This window comes from Rhinopithecus roxellana, chromosome 4 (assembly GCF_007565055.1).
Source record: "Rhinopithecus roxellana isolate Shanxi Qingling chromosome 4, ASM756505v1, whole genome shotgun sequence".
Lineage (NCBI taxonomy): Eukaryota > Metazoa > Chordata > Mammalia > Primates > Cercopithecidae > Rhinopithecus > Rhinopithecus roxellana.
In genome coordinates this window covers 49218104-49245123 of record NC_044552.1, presented here as the reverse complement: position 1 = coordinate 49245123, position 27020 = coordinate 49218104, and the positions used below count along the sequence as shown (strand labels likewise).

The following is a 27020-nucleotide window of genomic DNA, read 5'->3' as shown; positions in this document are numbered from 1 at the left end:
GCATATTACTGTATGCATGACAGGTACTCAGTAGAGACATTAATGACTGGGTAGGCATTGATTGTTTTCTAATTCTCTTTTAATTTAAATTGAGATACCTTGGAAAAGGAAAATCTAACAGCAATCTGTAAGGGAAATTATTTAGCTTATTTGTGATAGATGTGTGAATTGTGGTGCTGTTAATGTCATTTTGAATTTGAAATATTTGTCATTTTGAACTTCTGGTAATGGAAATGTATAAATGAAAAAATAACAGTTGATATGTATCATAAAACATTCTATTGCAGAATTTTAACTTGATCTTGATTTTCTTCTTTTCCAATACCAGATACTTCTCACCACTGCATGAATGGACATTTGAAAGTGCCATAGCCAAACACTTGCAAGCATGGAGACCTCATCAATGCTTTCCTCATTGAATGATGAGTGTAAATCTGACAACTACATTGAGCCTCACTACAAGGAATGGTATCGAGTAGCCATTGATATTCTGATTGAACATGGGTTAGAAGCGTACCAAGAATTTCTTGTCCAGGAACGAGTTTCAGACTTTCTTGCTGAGGAAGAAATTAATTATATTTTGAAAAATGTCCAGAAAGTTGCACAAAGCACAGCACATGGTACTGATGATTCCTGTGATGATACCTCATCTTCAGGGACCTACTGGCCTGTTGAGTCTGATGTGGAAGCTCCAAATCTTGACTTAGGCTGGCCATATGTGATGCCTGGGCTGCTAGGGGGCACCCATATAGATCTCCTTTTTCATCCACCAAGAGCACATCTACTTACGATAAAGGAAACCATTCGGAAGATGATAAAAGAAGCAAGAAAGGTAATAACATTTCTATTTTGAAATGAAAAATTTGAAACATAGAAAAGTACAGAGAGTAATAACACAAATATGTATGTTAACAAAAGAATCTCTATATGTATACGCCATGTCTTTTATTTTTAGGAAATGTACCAATGATACACAGGAAGGCTCTATTTCTTATATCTTGCATATTTCCAAGAAAGTGGCATTAGGTCTTTGCTAAAGAATTTCCTTTTCTTTCTAATGTACTGAAGAGATCTCTTCTCTTCATTTCCAAGAAAGTGGCATTAGGTCTTTGCTAAAGAAAGAGATTTCCTGTCTTTCTAATGTACTGAAGAGATCTCGTCTCCCAGAAGACTGAGGCATGTTGACTGGGAATAAGATGACTTGACCTCACAATTTTAAAACACTTAAATTTTTCTTCTTCTCTGAAAGGAAGTAGTTGGTGGATATGGTGAAATTTTCTTTGTTCTTAACAGGACTGAATGCCAATTCTTGCTCTGGATGTGGTTTATGCAGTTAAATAAACCATACATGTTCTCATCTATTTTCCTGAGTTGTGTGGAAACAGTATAAAATCAACATAATAATGTAAAATTCTAAAGTAAGATTCTGAGATATTTAGCATTTTAAGGCTTTGGTGTTCTTTATCAAATATTTATATTGTCTTATACATCTCACAGATCTTATTTTAGAGCTTGGGTAAAACTGTAGAACTCTTTAATCAAGCAGCAAAAGTTATTAAGAGTTTTCTATCTACTCAGCACCATGGTAGGCACTTTGGAGACTATAAAAAAATTATATTCACCAAGCTCAATCTAGAGTTTTAAAAATGTATGGGCAAGGCCGGGCATGGTGGCTCACGCCTATAATCCGAGCACTTTGGGAGGCTGAGACGTGTGAATCACTTGAGGTCAGGAGTTTGAGGCCAACGTGGCCAACATAGTGAAACCCCATCTCTACAAAAACAAACAAACAAACAAACAAAAATAAACCGGATGTGGTGATGGGTGCTTGTAGTCCCAGTTACTCAGGAGGCTGAGACACGAGAATTGCTTGAACCTGGGAGGTGGAGGTTGCAGTGAACCGAGACTGCACCACTGCACTCTAACCTGGGCTGTCAGAGTGAGATCCTGTCTCACAAAAAAAAAAAAAAAAAAGATAGGCAAAAAGTTATAATTTTTAATTATAAAGTGTACATTTTTTAGTTATGACTATTTGATACAGATATTTAGATCTAAAAAGGACCTTAGGAGCACACATGCATGACATTGCTTTCTTCTATGCCAATAAGCACAGAAATGCTTGCAAAAGCATGCTTTTATGAAGTACATCAATATAAGACCCTTGAATTCCTCAGTGACATGGCAGTTTGCAAGACAGGCAACTAAAAGGCTAACAATCACGTAGGGAGACACAGTGTTCTGAAGCTAATGTCAAATGCAAGCTTTGCAAAAATGGGGTAATTTTTTCCCTAAACCTTTTGAGTTCAAATAACCTGTCTTTTTAGCTGTATTAACTCCTTTAACAGTATTATATTAAATAAAGTACTAATCCATTCTAGTTGTTAAAAATTAGCTATAGAATCAGGCTCACTGTAAGTGACCAAACTTTTATTGAATAAATTGAACTGTCATTCAATTTTCTGAATTGAACCAATAATTTTTTTTTAACAGTACTATCTGAACAAATTATATAGCTGTATTTTGTAAGGCAACAGTACAAAATTTGAGGATATATATGAGTCTTTCTAATGGCAAAATAATAAATGTCAAGTATTAATGTTTGCTAATTTTATTTGGGGACATGATATGCTTTTGAAGCACAGTGTTAACAGATAATTGAAATCCATTTTTGAAAATACATCAGTGAAGAAGAAGATTCTTATTGTGGTAACTTAGTAGTAATGCATGTGTCATCCTGCATGATAGCTAGTTTCCTTTGGGACATTGCATTATTATGACACAAACTGTTAATTCAGGAGATATTGTAAGTTTTTGGGCTAGCACTCACTGGGAACTGAATATCAGTCATGATCTTCTGATGTATTTTTCTTTCTAATGTGGCAGCTATGTATTTAATAAGCCTCTAAAAGTAATATCTTCTACCCGGTCACCGTCCATTGAGAACTCCCACTTGAATTAGTGAGCTGAAGAAATTGAAGTCCATACTATAAAACAGTAATGTGTGCTTCTCTTTCATAAAATCAAATCAATGTGGCATAAAAATAAGAAAGAGAATTGTGTCTTTTTTTCTACTTGTATAGCTGTATCTAAGCTGAATTCAAAGTAAGAGAATTATTTGATCTTGTAAACTGAGTATACTGTCAATCAAATATAAATTATAACAGATGACTTCAATTTGGTGAACATGGTGTGTGTGTGTGTGTGTGTGTGTGTGTGTGTGTGTGTGTGTGTGTGTTGTTTTGATTTTTTGTTTTTAACACAGAGACAAGGTTTCCCTATGTTATCCAGGCTGATCTCAAACTCCTGAACTCAAGTAATCCTCCCACCTGAGGCTCCCAAAGTGCTGGGATTACAGGCATGAGCCACCACACCCAGCTGTAATTTTTTAAGGTGTTAGGGAATATGCAAGTTTCTACCCGGATGCAATAAATATTGAAGTCTAATTGGCTATCTTTGCATGGAATATGTATTTCTCAATTATTGTGGAAGATTCTTCATATGTCACCATATCTACTTAAAGATTTTTGAAGGATTAAGTACTCTGGGAAAAAAAGTTATTGACCCCATTTTAAAGAAATTAAGATTATTTAGCTTATAACTGGACATTGTCCTGTGAAGAATTTTTAAAAGAACAAATACTTTGAAATAAAAGCTTACCAGAACACATTGCTTTTTAAAGATTAAATGTGGTTTTCATGACTATCATTTACTCAACAGATGTCTTGCTTTTATTTATTATCTTTCAGAATCAATGGAAGCCTAATAGTCATCAGGATAAGCTTTCTGTTTTTGAATTTTTTTCAGAGGATAATTTGTCTTTATTGGTAACTCAATGAATTGTCATGGCATTGTAAAGGGATGACCTTTTTTTCCATAAAGTTTTTGGATAATGTATATTTTAATGGTTAAAGTTTCTTTTTTTTTTGCTTCCAAATATCTCAGGGAGAGTCTTTTGGTAATAAACATTGTAAAACTCTACAGATAAGCCAAACCAGTAGGACTAGACACCAGCAAAACAGAACCCAGGAAAAGATCTCAGATAAAGATTTAAATCCATTTTCACTTTTGTGTTTGCAATTGAGATAAGGTACTTCTGAAAATAATGCCATTTTATGGAAAAATCTTCAACTAATGAAAAGAATATAAGTTATCTGCTTAAAGGCCCAAGCGTTTGAAGTCTGATTATAAGCACCAAGTTAAGCTTCCAGACTCTTGTGAAAGGAATTAAAAATGATTCTCAGTCTCAACTGTCTTTACTGGAAAGAGGTGAAACATTTTGTTTTTGTTTTTGAATTTCAGTAATTTATATGCTCTCATTTCTAGCTTAAGTTATATAGTTAAATGATCTCGTCATCATTTTTCTTTTATAAGCAGAATGTGATCTTCATAGTATTTCAAAAATCTATACTTTTTTACTTTTTAATTTTATTTTTGCTAATTGTCACTTAGAAATTGATTAGAGATTTTTGTTTGTTTTGTTTTCTTTCTTTCTTTTGTCTGTTTGCTTACTTTGTTTGAGAACTTTCCTTTGGGAAAATTCAATTGTAGATAATATCCTACTTGTGCCCTAAAGGGACATATTTTAATTTACTGGTTCTTTTTTTAAAACACTGTTTTTTACTTTGTGATTGACGTAATTACATTTGGGTCAACTTCGTGAAGTCTGATAGTGTCTACTCAGACTTTTCCCAGGTAATTATTTGTCTGTCAAGAAGTGTTCCCAAGATGATATATGCACATATTCCTAATTACTGTGAACTCCTCTTATGAAAACATCCCCTCTAATTACTTAAAAAAGTCATCTTTCATTAAAGTATTTTTTTTTCCTGGCTACTCAGTGGTATGTATTTACAAAGTTATAACTTCTGAGAGTCTTGAATATCTGAATGTTTAACCACAATGTTATTTGCATCTCTGTTTCCTAATTCTAGGCTAGCTTTTTTTGTGAGATGTGAATCTTACTCTTGCGAAATATGGAATCAAGACACATAAGCAAAAGTCTAGTGAGAATTAGGGCAGAGTAATTCCTAATGTGCTCTGTACCATGTTACCTGAGTTCAGGGCTTGGTTCCTCACTGAGTCACTGCTCCTGGGTGTGTCTATTATGGCCTTAGGAGTTATTAGTAATATAGAGAAATATTAACCATCAGTTGACCCCACAGATGCAAAGAGGAAGATGAACAGGTGATGGGGAATCTTCTGGGAATAAGCTGATATTATAAAAGCAGAACTGGACTAGAGACTTTGTCACCAGGACTCTAACTAGTGTGGCATTAAACAAGTCGTTGTACCTCCTCAAGTATCTTCATTTATTTAGGGAAAGATATGAAGCAAAAATGTTTTCATATTTTTAAAATCTGGTGTTCCTAACCAAATCTCCAATATTGCTTACCAACTTAAGATTATTTTGATATGTTATACTTCTTGCTGAATTAGTTCGTGATAGAAATGATTTTTATTCTCTGGTGATATGTTACTTCCATCTGCATCCCTTTGCAACCATGTCCTGCCCAGCTAAGTGATATTTATATGTTTATCTGTGCCTTCATTAGACTAGAATGATCTGTCCTGATGTTCCTAATTTTTATTAAGAATTTCCTCTCTACCCTATCCCTATCCCAACTCTCACTGTGAATTTTGTCGTTCTTTGAATTTGAGTCAAAATTGGTTTCTTCTTGGAAATATATTTTGCTTAGTTAAATTTAATGACATTACTATCCTGGAACATTAAGTTGAACATTTCTTCTGTGAATAAAATGTATGACATGTTAATATATATTTATGTTTGAGTGTGTATGTGTGAGAGAGGGCATGAGAGGAGAAGGAGGGAGAGAGAGGGAAGAAGAGATGGAGGGAAAGAGAGGGAAGAGGGAAGGTGGAAGAAAGGGAGAGAAAAGAAGGTGGGAAAGACAGGAGAGGAGGGAGGGAGAGAGAAAGAAAAAGAGATCTGGTTAAAATTGCTCTGACTTCATCCTGCCAACGATTGCTGTGTCTGTATGGCAGTACTGTGTCTGTATGGCAGTTCTGTGTCTTTAACAAGCTCCTGGTGCTATACAGAGACAACACATTCCATATCTGTTTTATAGTTGTTGAAGCAAAAAATTAAAAAAGTATGAAAAGATGAAAATGAAATTGTTATATGAGATTTCCAACTTGGTTGCACACCAAAGCCATCAGTAACTTAGGAATTTCAGATATTTTACTCTGTTGTATATTATCAGGTAAAGTCTAAGGATCATCAGTGACTTGTATTTTTAAGAGACTTTCATTTAAAAATTGACAACTGAGAAAAGAATTTGGCTTTAAAAAGAAAAAATACAGTTACTTATGGGTGTCAGTAAGTTTATCAGAGTCTTGGTGTTGCTAATACTAACCTATACCTCTATTAATAGTTGGAAAGAAATAATTTAAAATGCGAGTTATTTAGGAGTGCATATATATATATACATATATGTATATATATATTTTTTTTTTAATTTTTTTTTTTTTTTTTTTTTTTGGAGACAGAGTTTTGCTCTTTTGCCCAGGCTGGAGTGAAATGTCACGATCTCGGCTCACTGCAACCTCTGTCCCCCCAGGTTCAAGCGATTCTCCTGCCTCAGCCTCCCGAGTATCTGGAATTATAGGCACCAATCACCACGTCCGACTCATTTTTGTATTTTCAGTAGAGACAGGGTTTCACCACATTGGCCAGGCTGGTCTCCTGACCTCAGGTGATCCACCCGCCTCAGCCTCCCAAATTGCTCGAATTACAGGCATGAGCCGCCGCACCCTGCCGGAGCGCATATAATTTATCTGATTACGAGAAATGTTTTTGAGACTATTTTCTTTACTCAGCTATTACTTTTTAGTACTTTTAAATTCTCTCTCTCTCTTTTTTAATGTAAAAATAAGCCGTGAGAAACAATTTTTGTAGGGACTGCACATGGCGTGTTTAGTCCTTCTCTGAGCTTTGAGGTAGTGTTACTGACCACAGTACAGAATGCAGTTCTATATATTTGGGGATCTCTGAAGTAGAATGTTTATTTTTTGTGATTGTTTATGTTTACTCATTCTTTTCTGTCTCTGGTTTAAAATAAAAACCAAACAGTTACTTATTGAAATATGTAATATTTTCTGATGATACTCCTTTAGTAGTTTGTTGGAATGGCAAAGTTAATTGTCATCATAAAACCTTATCATAAAATACTGAGAGTTCCTAATGCCTAAACACCTAAATTCCAGAGGGGTAGAAATTAGCAGTTTTACACACTCAAATGTCTTCAGGGCTAAGCCACAAAAATAACTCTGCAAAGGAGAAAGGGCAGGTGGTATTCCAATAGGGAATGAAAGGAACATGGAAGAAGAGATAACTTGACCCGACTGAAGGCATTCTTTAGGCATTTGTTATAGAGGTGATAAGCTTAGGACCTTAGGTACACATTGAGGCATCTTATCAAAAGTTAAGTTTCATGAAAATAAGGGGATATTACTTTGCTTGTCTGTCCTCTCAATGAGATGTAAAAAGTCATGAAGGTTTGCCATGGGAGCCTTTCTGAGATGATAAGAGCTGACATTTTGACACACTGACATTTTGCATTTTAAGGATTCTGCCTGCTCTCTTACAGTTGCTACAGATCCATCATGTGGCATATATTTTTATATCAATTATTGATATCTTTAACTAGTCACTCTTCAAATTATCTTGAAAAAATTGGGCAGCTTTTATCCTAAGGACTGGAACTCACATCTTATTTTGAGTAATGAATTTATATTATGTAATTTAGTAACAGTATCAGGTAACATGTATTGAGCACTGACATGTTAGGCACTGCGCTAAGCACTCTGCATGCATTATCTTAAGCTGACCTTCATAGCAACCTTGTGAAATGTGTCCTTTTATCATCCACAGTTTTCTGATGAAAAATACTGGGTTCATGTGGTAGGTTGGTCAGTGGTAATGAAGCGGAATGAAACCAAAATGATCATAACCTGAAAGTGGTATTGATTACATATTCCTAATCAGAGGTCTTCAAAGACCTGGTTGAGAGGGTCTAAGATTGAGATCAGTGGGTGTAGATGTGGAAGCGTTGATTTCTAAATGAGTCAGGTAAAAAGTATCATGTGGTTGTTATTAGAAGTCAGAAGTAACTCAGTTGGAGCTGACAAAAGTTTATGATAAGTAGATGAGGTGATAGTACCTAGAGTGCAGACCAGGCCAGGAGACACTGAAAAGAAATGCTTCTGAGTTCAAATGTAAGGTAAATTTGAAGCAGGAAGAAAAGGAGAATCAGGTAGTGAAGTTGTCCTTTGGCCTCTGCTGGGTTCAGTTATGAGGGGAATCAGGAAGTCTTTGGCCAGCCTTATAGGTTAAAGGTATTGCAGGCCATTTATTCATTTAACAGTTATTTTTTAGTGCCAGTGATGTATCAGATACTATTCTACGTTCTGAGAATACATAGGTGAATAAAGTACCAAAGAAACCCTGCCTGCCCTTGAATGAAGTTTACCTACAAATGGAAATAATCAACTAATAAATAAGGAGTGCTAGCAGGAAGAAGCAAAACACAAATATGTTTGAGTAAAGGGAGCTACTAGTGGTGGTGGAAGGTAGCTTGCAATTTTAAATAGGGTGCTTGGAGTAGGCCTTAAAAAAGTGACATTTGAGCCAAGATTTGAGTAAAGAAGGAATAAGCCTTGCATATATTTGTGGACAGAACACAGGAGACATAGGGGAAGCTTTCTTGTTTTTTAGAAGAAGAGCAGAAGCCAGTTATTGGACCTGACAGCAAAGAGGAGAGGAGTAGAAGATGAGTCAGAGAGGAAACATGGAGGGTAGATCTTGGGGATCCCACTGGCCATTTTAAGGAATGATTCCTGTAAGTTAGGAATCTACAGGAGAATTTTGTGCAAAAGAGGGACATCAGTTTTAAACCGGCTATATTTTAACAGGATACTTCTGGCTGTAATATTGAAAATTGACTGTAGGGGACTAAGAATGAGCATATCAGATATTACTAAAATAATTCAGGTGTGGGATGATGGTATCTTAGATGGTCAGATGGTGGCAGCAATGGCTAGTTTTTAGGTATATTTTGAAGGTAGTGAAACATGGGATGTGAAATAGGTTGAACAATGCAAGATGACTTCAACATTTTTTGCCTGAGCAGTTCTAGTGATGGCGTTGTCATTTGAGGTTGGTGTCAGAGGTCCCAAAGTTGTGAGCAGGAAGCAGGCATAGAGACTGAGTTAAGGAGACTTTTAAGTTACCACTTCACCATAGCCTTTGGATTATTGATCTGTAACCCCAGCCACTGACATCTGGCGACACACATGTCTAAGTATCTCTAGATGAGGGTTCACATTGGAACCCAAATAGTGACTGACTTGGAGAATAGTCCTGACCCCGATGACCTAGTTGTAAGTAACTTGGATAAGATTCAGATGCAAAGGAGTAGGTAAATAGAGAGTATGAGATAAGAACATGACTGATTAGATGCTCTCCCAGGACCTAATAAAACAGGAGATTATCTACCCTGCTGGGAAGCAGAACCTCCCAACACATAGTCTTTTCAAACAACCTTTTACAGGCAATTATTTCGCAATTCCTTTATGCTGGATCAGGTGAGTGGAAGACACAGAAGGATAAACTGGGAAGGGGTCACGTAGGAGGTCCCTTTTTTTAACAGGCCATTTGGATGGATAGTTTTGATAAGTAGGAGATGAATGGTGGAGAGCTGGGCATTTTCAGACAATGGGGGAGTGTGAGAGAAGTAGAGTAGGGTGGAAAAAAAGGAAGGCAGAGTTGTTGAGAGAGGTTGATTAAGGCCAAATTGTGAAGGCCCTTTGATCAAACCTTGTGAAAGTGAATAGTGGAAAGTCATGAGATGTTTTTTAGTGACAGTGATGTTGTTAAATCTGATTTTGGACATATTAATATTGCGTTTTGGTTAGTTAATACATAGAGAATAATATAAGACAGGTTGTAACAGGCATTGGGATAATGGTCAGCAACAAACTGACAAGAGGCTGAAGCTGACGTTCAATAGCTAACAAAATGTCTTTTCCAGGGGAAAATATATCTTCAATTTCTTACTAGAATAGAATGTAAATATAACTACTTAATTCTGTATCTTAAGGACAGTGCCTTTTTTTTTAAAGCTATTTTTAAGATGTCTTAATTATCTGATTTAAGCTAATAAAATGTATTTCTGTACAAAAAAGTTTTAACTATCTATATACAGTTTAAGTCTACATATGCTTATTGAGTCCCAGCTATGTGCAAGGCACTCTGTTAATTCATACAGATGGGGAGAATAACCCACTTCAAGTGATTTAAAGTCTGATATTTGAGGGATATGGTAAAAGATTCATTGGAAATATATAGGTAAAATCATGTGTGTTTATGGGCATTACCCGAATGATCTATGTATTATATAGGGTCTGGATTTTTTCCCACCTGTTTACTCTTTAAGTATCAGGATTATACAGACAATTATTGAAATTTTAAAGTAGCAAATACATGATACAGATAAAATACCTCCAAAATATTTATTAGCAAATATGTTTCACCAAGGCAACAAATGTATATATAGAACGTGTCTTTTTTTTTTTCCTGAGAAGGAGTCTCGCTTTGTTGCCCAGCCTGGAGTGCAGTGGCATGATCTCAGCTCACTGCAACCTGTGCCTCCCAGGTTCAAGCGATTTTCCTGCCTCAGCCTCCTGAGTAGCTGGGATTACAGGCACACGCCACCATGCCTTGCTAATTTTTGTATTTTTAGTAGAGACAGGGTTTCACCATGTTGGTCAGGCTGGTCTCAAACTCCTGACCTCATGATCCGTCCACCTTGGACTCCCAAAGTGCTGGGATTAAAGGTGTGAGCCACCGCGCCCAGTCGAAGGTTTATTTTTTATTATTAGGGTACATATATTCCTTATAGGCAATATGGAAAAATTCCAGAAAGGGTTAAGAAAAGGCAATCGTAATCTCCCAGTAGAGATAATCACTGCTACAAATGTTAGAAATTTTCTTACCAATTAAATAAATAGAGAAATACATGTATACACAAGTGTATCTGTATGTATTTTAATATCTTATATAAATCCCTGAACTAGAATATTCATATGTGTTATATTTGAGATTATATATTTTATAATATTTTTAAAATTGCCTCCTGTCTTTTTTCACTTAGGATTTTTCTTACAATAAAATAATTGATTTCCTGTACTGAAATGCAATGGCATAATAAAATAGGGGGCAGTGGGAGCTGCTGTGTCTCCCACGGAATTTAAAAACAGTAAGATTGACTAGATGACAGTCTGCTTTTGAGAGCATGTGCTGACAACTGTAAATAATATTAGTGATAATATATTCCTTTATTACTGCCACCTCCACCCATTTCTTACTCATCCCTCTAGCCATTGGCATACCAGTGCTGATATGGTGAGAGTCTCATGGTAATATTCCTTCAGAAATGAAGAAAGCCTCATAACTGTTTTTGTGTAATCATCAGTAAGAAAAATTGGTAACTGTACATTTTCTTTTGAAAATGAGAACTTTCCTTTGGGCTGTATTAATTTCATATTAATAATCACATTTTGATTTTTTTCTTCCTTGAACTCAAACACAGGCAATAAATAAACATGAAAGGGAAAACATTGTCATTTGGCTAAATATCAATCCAATATATGCTGCTGAAAAAAATCTATAATCATAAAAAAAACCTGAGTCATAGTAGTCATATTTCAACCTGCTGAATTCTGGAGCAGTTACTGGAAAAAAAACAAAAAAAACAAAAAAAATCTGAGGTTTGTGATCATGTAGTCTTTTTACAATTGGGCAATGAGAAATTGAGAAAGTCCAAAGTCACCCGTTTGGTGACCATAAGGACTGACAGCACTCAGGCATTTGGGCTTCTATTCTAAGATTATTGTATCGTATTGCTTCTCTAGTGGGAAGGAGAAATACATTTGTTAATGACACCAGTAATAGCTAATGTTTAATGCTATGTGCCAGGGGTTTTTTGAAGCACTTTGTATGTACTAATGTATTAACACATTTATCTTCACGACAGTTCTCTAACATAGATACCTTTATTGCCCTTTTTTTTTAGAGGTGAAGAATAAAAAAGTTAAATAATTTTTTTTCTAGGCTTCAGAAGTAGAAAATTACAGGTCTGGTATTTGAGCCTGGGTTGTGGGTTCAGACAGAGCCTGCTTGGGCTTTTAACCATTATGGTGTATTACCTCTGATATAGACCACTCCAGGCAGGCTCCATGCAAACCAACTGAACATTCACAACCATGCTTTCTAGTATTATTATTATTGGATAGTATCTAGTTCTAGTATTATTGCATTTGAGTCCTGGTTATCTGCCACATGGACTCCAACTCATAAGCATGGAGTGTATGATGAGGCTTTGTGCTTTATCTTATGCCTCCCTCAGTCACTTCCACTCCAGCGCTACTGGGCCTGCTCTGGGTCTTCCACTGTAGAAGTATTCCTTCCAGCTTTTGTTCATGATTATTCACATATTTGGAGCATTCCTTCCCAACTTTTTGCCTCCAATTCATCTTTTAAAATCCATGTTAAATTATACTTGTTTGGGAAAGCTTTGTTTGATTCCTTTACCAGACTTCAGTTCGTCATCCTCTGTATTATTGTCACTTTATTTTTATTTATTTATTTATTTATTTATTTATTTATTTATTTATTTATTTATTTATTTATTTTTTGAGATGGAGTCTCGCTGTGTCGCCCAGGCTGGAGTGCATGGCATGATCTCAGCTCACTGCAAGCTCTGCCTCCCAGGTTCACGCCATTCTCCTGCCTCAGCTGGGACTAGAGGCGCTCACCACCACGCCCAGCTAATTTTTTTGTTTTCTTATTTTTAGTAGAGACCTGTTTCACCGTTTTAGCCGAGATGATCTCGATCTCCTGACCTCATGATCTGCCCGCCTTGGCCTCCCAAAGTGCTGGGATTACAGGCGTGAACCACCGTGCCTGGCCATTATTGTCACATTATACTTGTTCTTTAATATGAGATATATTCTCCATTTTGTCATAGGACCCATGACTTTTAGTAATTTAAAATTTTTTTTTTTTTTTTTTTGAGACAGAGTTTTGCTCTCGTTGCCGAGGCTGGAGTGCGATGGGGCAATCTTGGCTCACTGCAACCTCCGCCTCCCAAGTTCAAGCGATTCTGCTGCCTCAACCTCCCGAGTAGCTGGGATTACAGGTATGCACCACAACGCCCGGCTAACTTTTTGTATTTTTAGTAGAGACGGGGTTTCTCCATGTTGGTCAGGCTGGTCTCCAACTCCCGACCTCAGGTGATCCACCCGCCTTGGCCTCCCAAAGTGCTGGGATTACAGGCCTGAGCCACCACACTTGGCCGATTTTTAAAAACGAGGTTATTTTTCTTTTTAAATTTATTTGCAATAATTTTTTTATGCTGTATATGAATTATTTGTCACACACATGTTGCAAATATCTTCTGTAGCTTAGTTGTTCACTCTGATAATGGTTTTTTTTTTTTTTGATTAACAGGCGTTCTTAATTTACAGTTCTTAATTTCAATGTAGCCCAATTTTTTAATATTTTATTTTAAGGTTAGCTATTTTTGTGTTCTATCAAAGAAATATTTGCAGCGGAGTACAGTGGCGCATGCTTGTAATCCCAGGACTTTAGGAGGCTGAGGCGGGCAGATCACTTGAGGCCAGGAGTTCAAGACCAGCCTGGCCAATATAGGGAAACCCTGTCTCTACTAAAAAGGCAAAAAAGGCTGGGCATGGTGGTTCATGCCTTTAATCCCAGCACTGTGGGAGGCCAAGGCAGGTGGATCACAAGGTCCAGAGCTTGAGACCATTCTGGCCAACATGGTGAAACCCCATCTCTACTAAAAATACAAAAATTAGCCGGGCGTGGTGGCGTGTGCCTTCTGTCACAGCTACTCAGGAGGCTGAGGCAGGAGAGTTGCTTGAATCTGGGAGGCAGAGGTTGCAATGAGCCGAGAGCGTGCCACTGCACTCCAGCCTGGTGACAGAGCAAGACTCCCCCTAAAAAAAAAAAAAAAAAAGACAAAAAGAAAATTAGCTGGATTTGTGGTGCATGCCTGTGATCCCAGCTACTTGGGAGGCTGAGTCATGAGAATTGCTTGAACCTGGTGGGCGGACGTTATAGTGAGCCGAGACTGCGCCATTGCACTTCAGCCTGTGCAACAGAGTGAGACTCTGTCTCAAAAAAAAAAAAAAAAGAAAGAAAGAAAGAAAGAAAAAAAGAAATATTTTCCTTCCCCAAGATCAAGAAGATGTTCACCTTAATTGACCTCTAGACATTTTATTTTTGTCTTTCATATGATGTGAGCTCAGGGTCCATTTTGATTTCCATATGAATATGCAGTTACTGCTGTGTCATAACTCAAGTGACCACTTATATATGGGTATATTTCTGGACTCTATTCTAATTCCATTGGTTTATTTATCATTGCTGTACCAAGACCATAGTGTCTTGGTTATTACTGTAAACCTCTCCATTTGGTAGTGAGTCTTCCAGTATTGTTCTTTTTTCAGTATTGCCTTGGCTACTCTAAATCTTTTGCTCTTCTGTAGGAATTTTAGAATCATCTTGTCAACTTTCCATAAAAAAATAATGTTAGGATTTTGATTGGAATTTCATTGCATTTATAGAACAGTTTGAGTAGACTTGAACTTTACAATATTGGGTCTTCTAATCCAGGAGCAAGGTATATTCCTCTATTAAGTTGTGCTTAATTTCGTTCTGTACAATTTTGTTGTTTTCTGTGCATAGATCTCACATAACATTTGTTTGATTTATTCCTAATTATTTGTTGTTTCATCCTGTTGGAAATATTTTAATTTTTTTCTTTTTTACTAATATGGAAATGGATTTTTTTGTATATTGACATTGGGTCCAGTGACTGGATTGATACATTTATTAATTCTAATAGTTTATATATTATTTTGGATTTTCTAGATATATTATCTGTAAATAATGGTAGTTTTATTTTTCTCTTTTCCAACCCATATAACTTTCAAATCTTTTGACTGCCTTAGTACATTGGGTACGTGTTGCATTGCAATGTTTAACATAATGTTAAATGTAAACAATACTTGCTGTAAATTTTTTTTTAAAAAAACTATCATATCTAGGAAGTTCTATTCCTAAAAAGTTTTTATCATTTTATCATGTCATATGATTTTTCTCCTTTACTCTGGTAATATCTTAAGCTACGTTAATTGATCTTCTAGAAATATATCACCAGTGCAGTCCTAGAATTCATTTGAATTGGTTGTGATATTTTATTTCTATAAAGCTAGATTATATTTGCTGGTATCTTATTTATGCATTTTGTGTTTATGTTCAGAAGAAATACTGGCTTGTAGTTTTCATTTCTTATAACTGTAGTCAGCAGTTTTTAGTATCAAGATTATGCCTCCCTCATAACGATGTTTTTGTGTTTTTTGTTTTCCCAGTTCTCTGGAAGAGTTTGTGTAAGATTTCAACCTTGAATATTAGGAAAGATTTGCCAATGAAGTTATTTGTGCTTAAAGTCTTTTTTATGAGTCTAATTTTAATTCTGGGTTTAATTTCTTCAGTAGGTCTAAGGCCATTCAGATTTTCTATTTTTTTCTTGTATTTGTTTTGTTTTTGCTGTTTTTAAGTTATATTTTTTACAGGAACACCTGAGTTTTTCTTATGGATTGGCATAAAATTGTTTAGAACATCTCCTCATTGTATTAATGACTCTTGGATTTGTGGTGATGTTATCTTTTCATCCTTCATATTGGAGGCGCATTCTTTTTCATGACTAGTTTCTTGATTTCTTTTTTCAAATTTAGTGTGTTGATTTTTTTATGTTACTGATTTCTGATCTCATTATTCCCTTTTTCTCTTTTCTATTTTAAGTTGTTTTATTTTTCCAGGATTCTTAAATACTTGGACTATTAATTTTCAGTGTTTTACTTTGTAATATATGAACTGGAAAATAATGTTTTCTTTAAATATAGCTTTAGGTTTATCTTATGAGATTCAATATTTACATTTGCCTTATTATTACTTAAACTATATTTTAGTTTCAATTTTAATTGATCCTTTGGTTGCTGGATTATTCAGAAGTGTTTGTTAAATTTCCAAATCATTTTGAATTTTTATCTTTTTGTCGTTGAGTTTTATTTGAATTATACTGTGATCAGGTAATTTACTCTGTATGACTTATGTACTTTGACAATATTTAAAGTATGTTTTATGATTCAGCCTGTGTTGCATTTTGGTAAATGTTTGAGAATTTGAAAAACACAGTTAACCCTTGAACAGCATGACTTTGAACTTCATGAGTCCATTTATATGTAGATTTTATTCAACAAATACAGTAGGTCTCCATTTCCAAGGGTTCTGCATCAATAACCAAATACAGATTAAAAATACGGTATTCTTGACAGTATTCTTGGGGTGCGAAACTCGCATCTGTTGAGGGCTGACTTTTCCTAATGCTGGTTCTGCAGGATTGACTGCAGGACTTGAGAATGCACAGAGTTTGGAACATACAGAAGTCCTGGAACCAATCCCCTGTGTATTCCGAGGGATGACTATATTATGTATTCAATAGCTGTTAGGTGAAGTCTTCTGTTCCTTAGGTTAAGTTTTAGTTCTTGTATAGTCCTCCCTATTTTCACTTTGGTTTTTTTGTTTGTTTGTCTTATTGCTTGTTTTATCAATTATGTACCTGGTTATTACTAATTGTAATTATTTTATTTTTAAAAGGAATATTTTGAGACTCTTCTAAGGTACATAGAAATTTATTTTGTTTTGAAACAATTCTCTTTATCTCCTAAAAAACTTCTTTATAATTTACTCAATTTGAAATAACATAACTATTTAACTGTATAAAATTAGTATTTTATATGTGTGTATATATAAAATGTGTATATATATATTTTATGTGTCTATGTCTATGTACACACACACACATGCACACTATCCATTGTATGATATATATTTTCATCCCTATATGTTCAACTTTTCTCTGTGTAATTATGGTATGTTCCTTATAAACAGTGTATAGTTATATTATAAAAAATTAACTCTAACCACCTTTTGTCCTTTAATTGGTATAATTAGTGTATAACATGTAATTACTGATTTCTTTTACTCACCCCATCTGTTCTTTATTCCTTTTTTTTTTTTTCTGTAGGATCATTCACATAGGTTTTATTATTCAGTTTCCTCATTTATGAGCTTGTTTGTTGTGTGTTATTTATATAATAATAAATTTACATTCTTGACATTTTAGACTGTATTAGAATTTAGTATTCTTAGTACAATCTAGACAGTACAAGGACCTTTGAAAACTTTAATTCTACTAATGCCTCTCTTGCATCTTGGTCATTGCTGTCATGAATTCGATGTATGTTTTATTTCCAAGATATTTTTATTATTGTTTTAAATTATTGATATTCAGTTATGTATACATATTCACTCTAGCTGTTGCTGTTCATTCCATACTTGTTAAGATTCTGTCATCTGGGATAATCTTCCTTCTTCCTGAAGAATTCCCTTTAGGATTGCTTTTGGTACCAGTCTTTTGGCAATGAATCCTCTTGGAATTTTTTTTTTTTAATTTTTTTTTTTTATTATACTTTAAGTTCTAGGGTACATGTGCATAACGTGCAGGTTTGTTACATATGTATACTTGTGCCATGTTGGTGTGCTGCACCCATCAACTCGTCAGCACCCATCAATTCATCATTTATATCAGGTATAACTCCCAATGCAATCCCTCCCCCCTCCCCCCTCCCCATGATAGGCCCCGGTGTGTGATGTTCCCCTTCCCCAGTCCAAGTGATCTCATTGTTCAGTTCCCACCTATGAGTGAGAACATGCGGTGTTTGGTTTTCTGTTCTTGTGATAGTTTGCTAAGAATGATGGTTTCCAGCTGCATCCATGTCCCTACAAAGGACTCAAACTCATCCTTTTTTATGGCTGCATAGTATTCCATGGTGTATCTGTGCCACATTTTCTTAATCCAGTCTGTCACAGATGGACATTTGGGTTGATTCCAAGTCTTTGCTATTGTGAATAGTGCCGCAATAAACATATGTGTGCATGTGTCTTTATAGCAGCATGATTTATAATCCTTTGGGTATATACCCAGTAGTGGGATGGCTGGGTCATATGTACATCTAGTTCTAGATCCTTGAGGAATTGCCATACTGTTTTCCATAATGGTTGAACTAGTTTACAATCCCACCAACAGTGTAAAAGTGTTCCTATTTCTCCACATCCTCTCCAACACCTGTTGTTTCCTGACTTTTGAATGATTGCCATTCTAACTGGTGTGAGATGGTATCTCATTGTGGTTTTGATTTGCATTTCTCTGATGGCAAGTGATGATGAGCATTTTTTCATGTGTCTGTTGGCTGTATGAATGTCTTCTTTTGAGAAATGTCTGTTCATATCGTTTGCCCACTTTTTGATGGGGTTGTTTGTTTTTTTCTTGTATATTTGTTTGAGTTCTTTGTAGATTCTGGATATTAGCCCTTTGTCAGATGAGTAGATTGCAAAAATTTTCTCCCATTCTGTAGGTTGCCTGTTCACTCTGATGGTAGTTTCTTTTACTGTGCAGAAGCTCTTTAGTTTAATTAGATCCCATTTGTCAATTTTGGCTTTTGTTGCTGTTGCTTTTGGTGCTTTAGACATGAAGTCCTTGCCCATGCCTATGTCCTGAATGGTATTACCTAGGTTTTCTTCTAGGGTTTTTATGGTATTAGGTCTAACATTTAAGTCTCTAATCCATCTTGAATTAATTTTCATATAAGGAGTAAGGAAAGGGTCCAGTTTCAGCTTTCCAGCTTTATGGCTAGCCAATTTTCCCAGCACCGTTTATTAAATAGGGAATCCTTTCCCCATTTCTTGTTTTTCTCAAGTTTGTCAAAGATCAGATGGCTGTAGATGTGTGGTATTATTTCTGAGGGCTCTGTTCTGTTCCTTTGGTCTATATCTCTGTTTTGGTACCAGTACCATGTGGTTTTGGTTACTGTAGCCTTGTAGTATAGTTTGAAGTCAGGTAACTAGGGGAACACTTTTTTAATTTTTTATTTCTCCTTGACATAATAGAGCTTCTTGAATATGTGCCTTAAGGTTTTCCTGCTGTTTTGAAAATATATCAGCTAGGATCGCTTCAAATACTGCTTCTACCTTTTATTTCTCTTCTTCTTCTAGGAATTCTAATTACAGGTCTGGCATACATTGTTTGGTTTGTTTGTTTGTTTGTTTGTTTAACCATGTTCCATCTATCTCTTATTCATTTTTGTGTTTTTTATAATTTTCTCTCTCTGTACTTCATTTTGTGTATTTTCTACATAGACATCTTTCAATCACTAATCCTCTCTGCAGTTGAGTCTAATTAACTATTAAACCCATCTGTTGAGTTTTAATTTTGCTATTGACATTTGTCAGTCCTATAATTCTCATTAATCTGTATATTCAGTTCTCTGTTGAAATTTTCTTTCTTGGCATCTATTGTCTTCAATACTTCAATAACAGTTATGTCAGAGTCTGTTTTTGATAACACCAATATCTGCATTACCTGTAAGCCTGTTTCTTTTGTCTGTTTTTATTTTCTTATTTTAAGCATTTCCAACATTTTAATGGATGGAAAACATCCTGCCTTTTATTTTTTTCTTCCCGTGTCTTACTTTCCCAACATTTATTTATGCAGTGCACATAATGAAACATGATTTTCACCATTATCCCAATGAAGTGTTGTCTATTTAAGCTACATATGATAAATCCCTGTGTTTAAAATAATGCTACTGCAGAATATTGGCTCCAAGACCCCCACACCCCTTCTCCTACCAACCTGGGATACCAAAATCCCTGAATATTCAAGGCCCTTATATAAGATGATATGGTATTTGCATATAACCTACATACATCTTCCTGAATACTTTAAATCATCTCTAGATTGGTTATAATACTGAGTACAAAGCAAGTGCTGTTTAAATATTGCTATATTGTATATCAAAAATTTGTATTTTTTAATTTTTTTTTTTAGTTAAATATTTTCTGGAAACAGAATCATGGATACAGAGGGCTGACTGTATATGTATACATATGAGGATATATGTGTAGACTTTTCATTTTCTTACTTCATAAACTTAGAGAATGATCTCCAAGTTGTTGATACACACTTACAAACGGTTAACTCTATTGGAAACATAGTAGAGTTTAACTACTCATGGCTTTAAAGCCTTAAAAAATTAATTATGGGTGTGTATTTTTTAAATGGGATTATAAATATCCTACGGACATACATAATTTAGTAGTAAAGTTCTTGATAGTTTTAAGTTTTATATTTTAACCATTTATGTTCAACTTCTTTTAAATATATATATGTGTATATATATGTAGTCATGATCTATTCAAAACATGAAAAGAACAGCCATAAATAAAACCAAATACAAGAATTTTATCACATCATATTCTTTACAGCTATTCTAGAAAATAATTGTATCGTAGAAGGCATAGGTTTGGAAAATGTAATGTCAAAAGTTTTTTGAGTATATGTTCATTTAATCTGATTTTCAAAATTATTTGACACATTGAAATAAGAAATGCTATATTGAAAACCGAGTACACCAACCTTTTGCTAAGTTACATTTTGATAATTTATTTCAATTCTTAACAACACAAGTTGAAAAACTGCAACTAATTCCCCAAATAAAAGACTGCCTTGTCAGCTGCCTTTTTCTATTTTTGTAAAACTGGACCAATTCTCATTCAATCAACAGAGTTTTTTAGGATTTTTTAACATAGTTTCACAATATTAAAATTCCTGGAGCTCAAAGTTATAGATTTCCCAAAGCTTAGTTTCATGTTAACTTGTATGTCCATATTATTTTATTTTTAAGGGTGAGATCAAAGAAATTAAGAGTCCAAACAATTATTTTAACATAATAGTACAGGAAATGTGACCCAAAGAATGCACTCATCAGTTACACATGTGAAATATCTCAACTTCAAAAGCAGAAAAAGTCCATTCCCTGCCCTCCCCGCATCTTCCCCCAGCACTTGCCACGATCACAATAGAAGAATTCTATAGATTGCAGTAACCTGTGTATCACTGCATTAAATTTATGTAGTCAGTGAGAAGAAACAGTGATAAGATCAGTTTAAAAATTTATACATTTGGCCGGGCGCGGTGGCTCAAGCCTGTAATCCCAGCACTTTGGGAGGCCGAGACGGGCGGATCACGAGGTCAGAAGATCGAGACCATCCTGGCTAACATGGTGAAACCCCGTCTCTACTAAAAAATACAAAAAACTAGCCAGGTGAGGTGGCGGGCGCCTGTAGTCCCAGGTACTCGGGAGGCTGAGGCAGGAGAATGGCGTAAACCCGGGAGGCGGAGCTTGCAGTGAGCTGAGATCCGGCCACTGCACTCCAGCCCGGGCGACAGAGCGAGACTCCGTCTCAAAAAAAAAAAAAAAAAAAAAAAAAAAAAAAAATTATACATTTATCACGTGCATTCACATTGTAAACTCGACTGAACCTTTTTGTTCTCCTTCCCTCAACAAATCCCTGATGTTTAATAGGGGACGTTCAGAATGAATTTTAAACTTCCCCAGTCTCAAAAGCCTAATCTCAGCTACCATTTCTTCTAATTTGTTTTCTTCAGAGAAAAAAATAAAGTTGTGATCTTGAGCCTCCTGAGATTCTATTTAATTTTTATACCTTTAATTTGTATTTATGGTTACTTCTCCTCTGTGTTCCATCATGACAGTCCTCTGGAGTGAGTTGCTTGCCTCCCTGCTGCTAGTGTCTCAGGTTATTATTCCTTTTCCCTACCTTTTAACCATTATACATTTGAAAGAAGTAGTTTCCATAAAGGGCTCTACTTCCTTACTTCTCTTTCCTTCTAGTCCCTGCAGTCTGAATTTTACTTTCCTTCCTCTCCTAAACTGTGTCTCATAGGCTACTGTCATCCACATGACCAAGACATGCCTGCTACCTTGTAATATCCTTTAGTCTCTTCCACTCCTCTGTAAGTAGTTTGCCTTTAGTTCTCTTACCATTGGTTTCTGTGATATTTCTCTCTTTGTTCTTTTCCTGTCTCTTCAACTGTTGTTTCTTGATTTTCTTTGCTCTTTCCATCTGTTGAAAGTGAATGTTTTAAAGACTTTTAGCCTTGGGTCTATTCTCTCTCTACATTTTATTACTTACTGCTGCTTTCCACCTTCGTACTTTGGCACTATTGCTATTTACAACCTGATGTGGCCTGTCTTCTGAACATTAGCCTATGTAATTCTAGCTGATGGTCCAGCATCTTTACCTGTGGCCCACTGGTCTATCAAATGCAGCATGTCCAAAATAGTAGTTAGAAGTTTGGAAAACATACTAAACTTTTTCTCATCCTCTCTCTCTGTTAAAGGCATCATCGCATTCTTAGATGCCAAGACTACAGTATCTTGGAATCACATAATGATGCATTCTTCTCTCATTGTATGCCTTCACTTTTGTCATTAGGCAGTGGGTTTTGTTTCTTTTTTTCTTTTTTTTTAATATAGAAATGTTTGGTTCTCATTATGTTGTCCAGGCTGGTATAGAACTACTGAACTCAAGTGATCCTCCTACCTCAGCCTCCCAAAGTACTGGGATTATAGGCATGAGCCAGCATGCCTGGCCACAGGCACTGGGTCTTGGAAATTGCCATGTCTTCCTCCTTCTAATGCTCTCCATTGCCACCATCCATGTTCTGCCCTCTACATTTTATAATTAATTACAACAGTATCCTTAAATTATCTTGCTAAAGAACATTTCTGCTTTCTCCAGTATTCCTATAGCCACTTGCCTGAATGATCACTGATCATGTGATTCTTTTATGAATATAAATCTCTGTATCTTTGCATTCTGCAAGTGCCACAGAAGCCCTGACTTCATCCAACAGCCTAGCCTGCCTTTCAAGATTTAACATGCTACTTTTTTCTGCCTCTGAATCTTTTTATTTTTTAAAAACTTTTATTTTAAGTTCAGGGGTATATGTACAGGTTTGTTATATACATAAAATCATGTCACAGGGGTTTGCTGTACAGATCATTTCATCACCCAGGTATTAAGCCTAGTATTCAGTTATTTTTCCTGATCCTCTCCCTCCTCCCACCCTCCAATAGACCCCAGTGTATGTTGTTCCTCTCTATGTGTCCATGTATTCTCATCATTTAGCTCCCACTTATAAGTGAGAACATGCGGTATTTAGTTTTCTGTTCCTGTGTTAGTTTGCTGAGAATAACGGCCTCCTTCTCCATCCCTGTTCCTGCGAAGGACATGGTCTCATTCTTATTATGGCTGCCTCTGAATCTTTCCTTTCCCTTTTTTCTTCCAAAAATACTCTTCTCCATCTCCTCCTATTAATATTATATATATATATATATAATATAAATTATATATTTATATTTATATTTGAACACCAAATTTAAATGTTACCTGTGATAATTTTAAAATACATTTGCAACACTTCAGCAAACCTCCCTCCAAAAGGTGGAGCCAATTGTCTCCCTCTTAAATGTGGATGGGGCTTAGTGACTCCCTTCTAATGAGTAGAACATAGCAGAAGTGATGGCATGAATCATGGGTTATAAAGGTATCATCATTCCCCCTTGCTTTCTTCTGGATTACCCACTCTATGGGAAACCAGCTGCTGTGTCATGAGGTGACTCAGCAGCTTATATGGAGGTTGTTGCGGTGAGGAGCTGAGCCCTCCCACCAACAACTGTGTGAATGAACCATCTTGGAAACAGATACTCTCTCCCAGTCAACTTTAGATGACTGCAGCTTTGATTCACAAGTGACTCTGCATTGGCACCATCCAGTCAAGCTCCTCTCAGGTTCCTCACCCACATAAACTGTGAGATTATAAGTGTTTGTTGTTGTAAGCCACAAATTTTGGGAACAATTTGTTATGCAGTAATAGATAACTAATACAGTATATTTTCGAGAAGATCTGGTCTCTATTAGTAAGATAATATTTCTCCTGAGAATTTTTTATTTATACCATCAACCTGTTCCTTGCCACAGTCTATTCATATTGTGGTTATTTGTTAATACATTTTATAATTTTGTGTATTAGGGCAAATTTTTCCAAGTCTATACTGTTTAATGAAACATGTAAATACATAAAAGCTCAAAATATGAGCCAGTCTGGTTATGTGTTTAGTATCTTAATACTTCATTTTTTGGGATATTTCTAGATATAAATGTTTATCATCACCAGGTGGTTCTTAAATGACTTCCTTATCTTAAGCTTCGTATTTCTGTTTATGCTATATGTCCAATATACATGAACCAATTAAAGAATTATGATTCTACTGCATTAAGTTATATATAGAGCCAGTGTCTAAATCCAAATTCAGACACATGAATATATATCTATGTGTGTATAGATAGATAAACATAGATATATATATAGACATACAGGGGAAATGATTCTTTTTTTAGAAGAACCTTCTTAAGTTTAGTGCCAAAGAGTTTCCTTTGATACTATTTATATGCAGAGAAATATGAAAGGAACCTCCAAAGAGTAATTTATAGTGCACATGTATATATGTGTGAGGTCTCAATATTTATTACTATAGCCATTCTACTTCTTTCCATTTTGGAAGTGATTTGACATTCTAATCACTTGAAGTGTTATAGGTGATAAAAGATCACTGGTTTCTTCTCACCTTATTTTGCCCCGAGTCAGTATGTTTTATTATGGTCAGAGATCAACACTCTTCATTATTCCATGAAGTAAACTGTGTTCCTTTCCACTTGGTTCTTTATACTTTTCTGTAGAGGCTTAACTTAAGGATGAGGGAGAAGAGTTCTTTCAAAGCTTGTATTTAAGTGTGTCTTTGGGCTTTCATTACATAAATGCTGTATATGGGTACCAGTGGCCTTCAGGGATTGTAGTGTCCGTTGATTTAAGTGGTTCTTGCAAGTGTTCTGTATCTGAATTCAGGAAGCAGTGAATCTGGCAAGAATTTACAAACTGATGTCCTGGGAACTTTTTTTTTTTCTTCTTACAGAATTTGGTAAGATGGTACATTGGTCTATTTGGATTCTGATGAATCTCTTGCTTTTGTTTAGTATGATAGTCTCATAGGTAAATTGGGGAAATATGATATGCATTCTCTAACTTATTTGTGTGATGTCTGCTAAGAAAATGCATACTCATGCCATACAAAATGTACACATACAATCTAGTTTATGCAGATATCTTATACTTGAGAGAACATAGTTGAAGAGATTTTAATTAAGAATATATGTCATCTTAGGTAACCTTAGAAATAGAACTCCACGGGGTTTGGCCTCTACCATCTGGTGTTTAACAAATTTTGATTTTTACTCGAATAGAATACAAAACCTGCTACTTAAGTTTTTTTGTTTAGTTGATGACATATTGGAAAGGGTAGCAGGCCCTCAGAATTTAGGATTCAATTACAAAATGGCTTCTTTGGTCAGAAAACTTAGAAGCAGGGACAAATCTGATATTGTGGTTTTTGAAAAGACACTGTGAGGCAGCTTAGGGCAGTGGTGGAGAGCATGAACTCGGGATCTAGACTGCCTGGCTTTGAATCTCATCTCTACCACTTAGCTTTTACAGTGTCTTACGTATGATGCTACACATACCTCAAAGAGTCTTTCACTTGATCTTTGAAAACATTGTGGGTGAGATATTATTTTCCCATTGTTCACACAGAGACTGAGATTTCAAGAGGTTAAGTAATTTGACCAAGGTCAGCAGCTGACTCCAAGACTGACACCTAAGTCTCTGACTGCAAAGACTTGGTCTTAACTCATGCATTACCAGGGGTGTTAAAAGTACTGTATTGTATAGATTCTGTAACTCAGAAAGGACAACATCCAAACCTGTATCCAAACAACAACATCCAAAACCTGTATCAGTGAGAAAAACATTACAAAGAGATATTGAAGAAATTATTACTATTGAGTATGAAGAGAACAAATTTGGTTTACCTAGAAAAGCCATGGTCTTGGAAAGGTCTTGGAACAGATTCAATAGCATTTCAAGGTCTCCTCAGTCTTTATTATTTTAGCCTTGCATAAAATTCTATTATACTTCCTTGGGACTTGTACATTTATTTTCATAAGACATATAGTGTCTTTTCCATATCCTCAGGTAGTTGTGCCAATTTCTGCTTCTGACTTTTACTACTTTTTAAACTTTTTAAGCAGTATCTTTTAAGCAGTATTACTTGTACAACCATTATCTATTCAAACACAGTTATTGCATCAGAGTTTTAACACACATTTACATATCAAGCATCATAGATTCTGAAACTAAATATGTGAAGTTGACATTTATAGTTTTTATATTGTATGTAGTATGTATGTTATATATAATGATTGTTTTTGTTGAGAGGGGCTTCAACTGAATTAGGGAAAAATGGGTTCTGAAACCAGTAACCAGTAATATGGCATAGGTTTGTTTTGTTTTGTTTTGTTTTGTTTTGAGGTGGAGTCTTGCTGTGTTACCCAGGCTGGAGTGCAGTGGGGTGATCTTGGCTCGCTGCAACCTCCACCTCCCAGGCTCAAGTGATTCTCCTGCCTCAGCCTCCTGAGTAGCTGGGAGTACAGGCATGTGTCACCATGTCCAGCTAATTTTTGTATTTTTAGTAGAGACGGGGTTTCACCATGTTGGCCAGCCGGTCTCAAACTCCTGACCTTGTGATCCCCCCTCCTCAGCCTCCCAAAGTGCTGGGATTACAGGCTTGAGCCACTGTGACCGGCAACATGGCATAGGTTTAAAACAAAGAAGAAAAAAACAACTATTGATAAAATACTTCATCAGTTGATCGTACCAAAAGCATAATCTTAACATTCTGCCTTTCTGGATTTGGCTACATTGTAACATCCATCTAGAATGATGCAAAAAAAACAAGAAATAAACAAATTATTCACTGAGCCGCCAAAACGGACATGCTAAATAAAAGCTTGTTGGTAGAGGAGGCCTCCTGGTCCT

The 27020-nt window shown here is 35.6% G+C and overlaps 1 protein-coding gene across 1 annotated transcript in view; it reads left to right on the top strand.

Moving 5' to 3' along the window:
• The first annotated feature begins 328 nt into the window (after nt 1-328).
• Nucleotides 329-27020, top strand: part of FAM83B (family with sequence similarity 83 member B) — a 76637-nt gene continuing 49945 nt past the window's right edge. The window contains exon 1 of the mRNA XM_030928067.1: nt 329-832. Within this exon, the coding sequence (XP_030783927.1) occupies nt 389-832 (444 nt within the window). The 5' untranslated portion in view covers nt 329-388. The remainder of the gene's footprint in view (nt 833-27020) is intronic.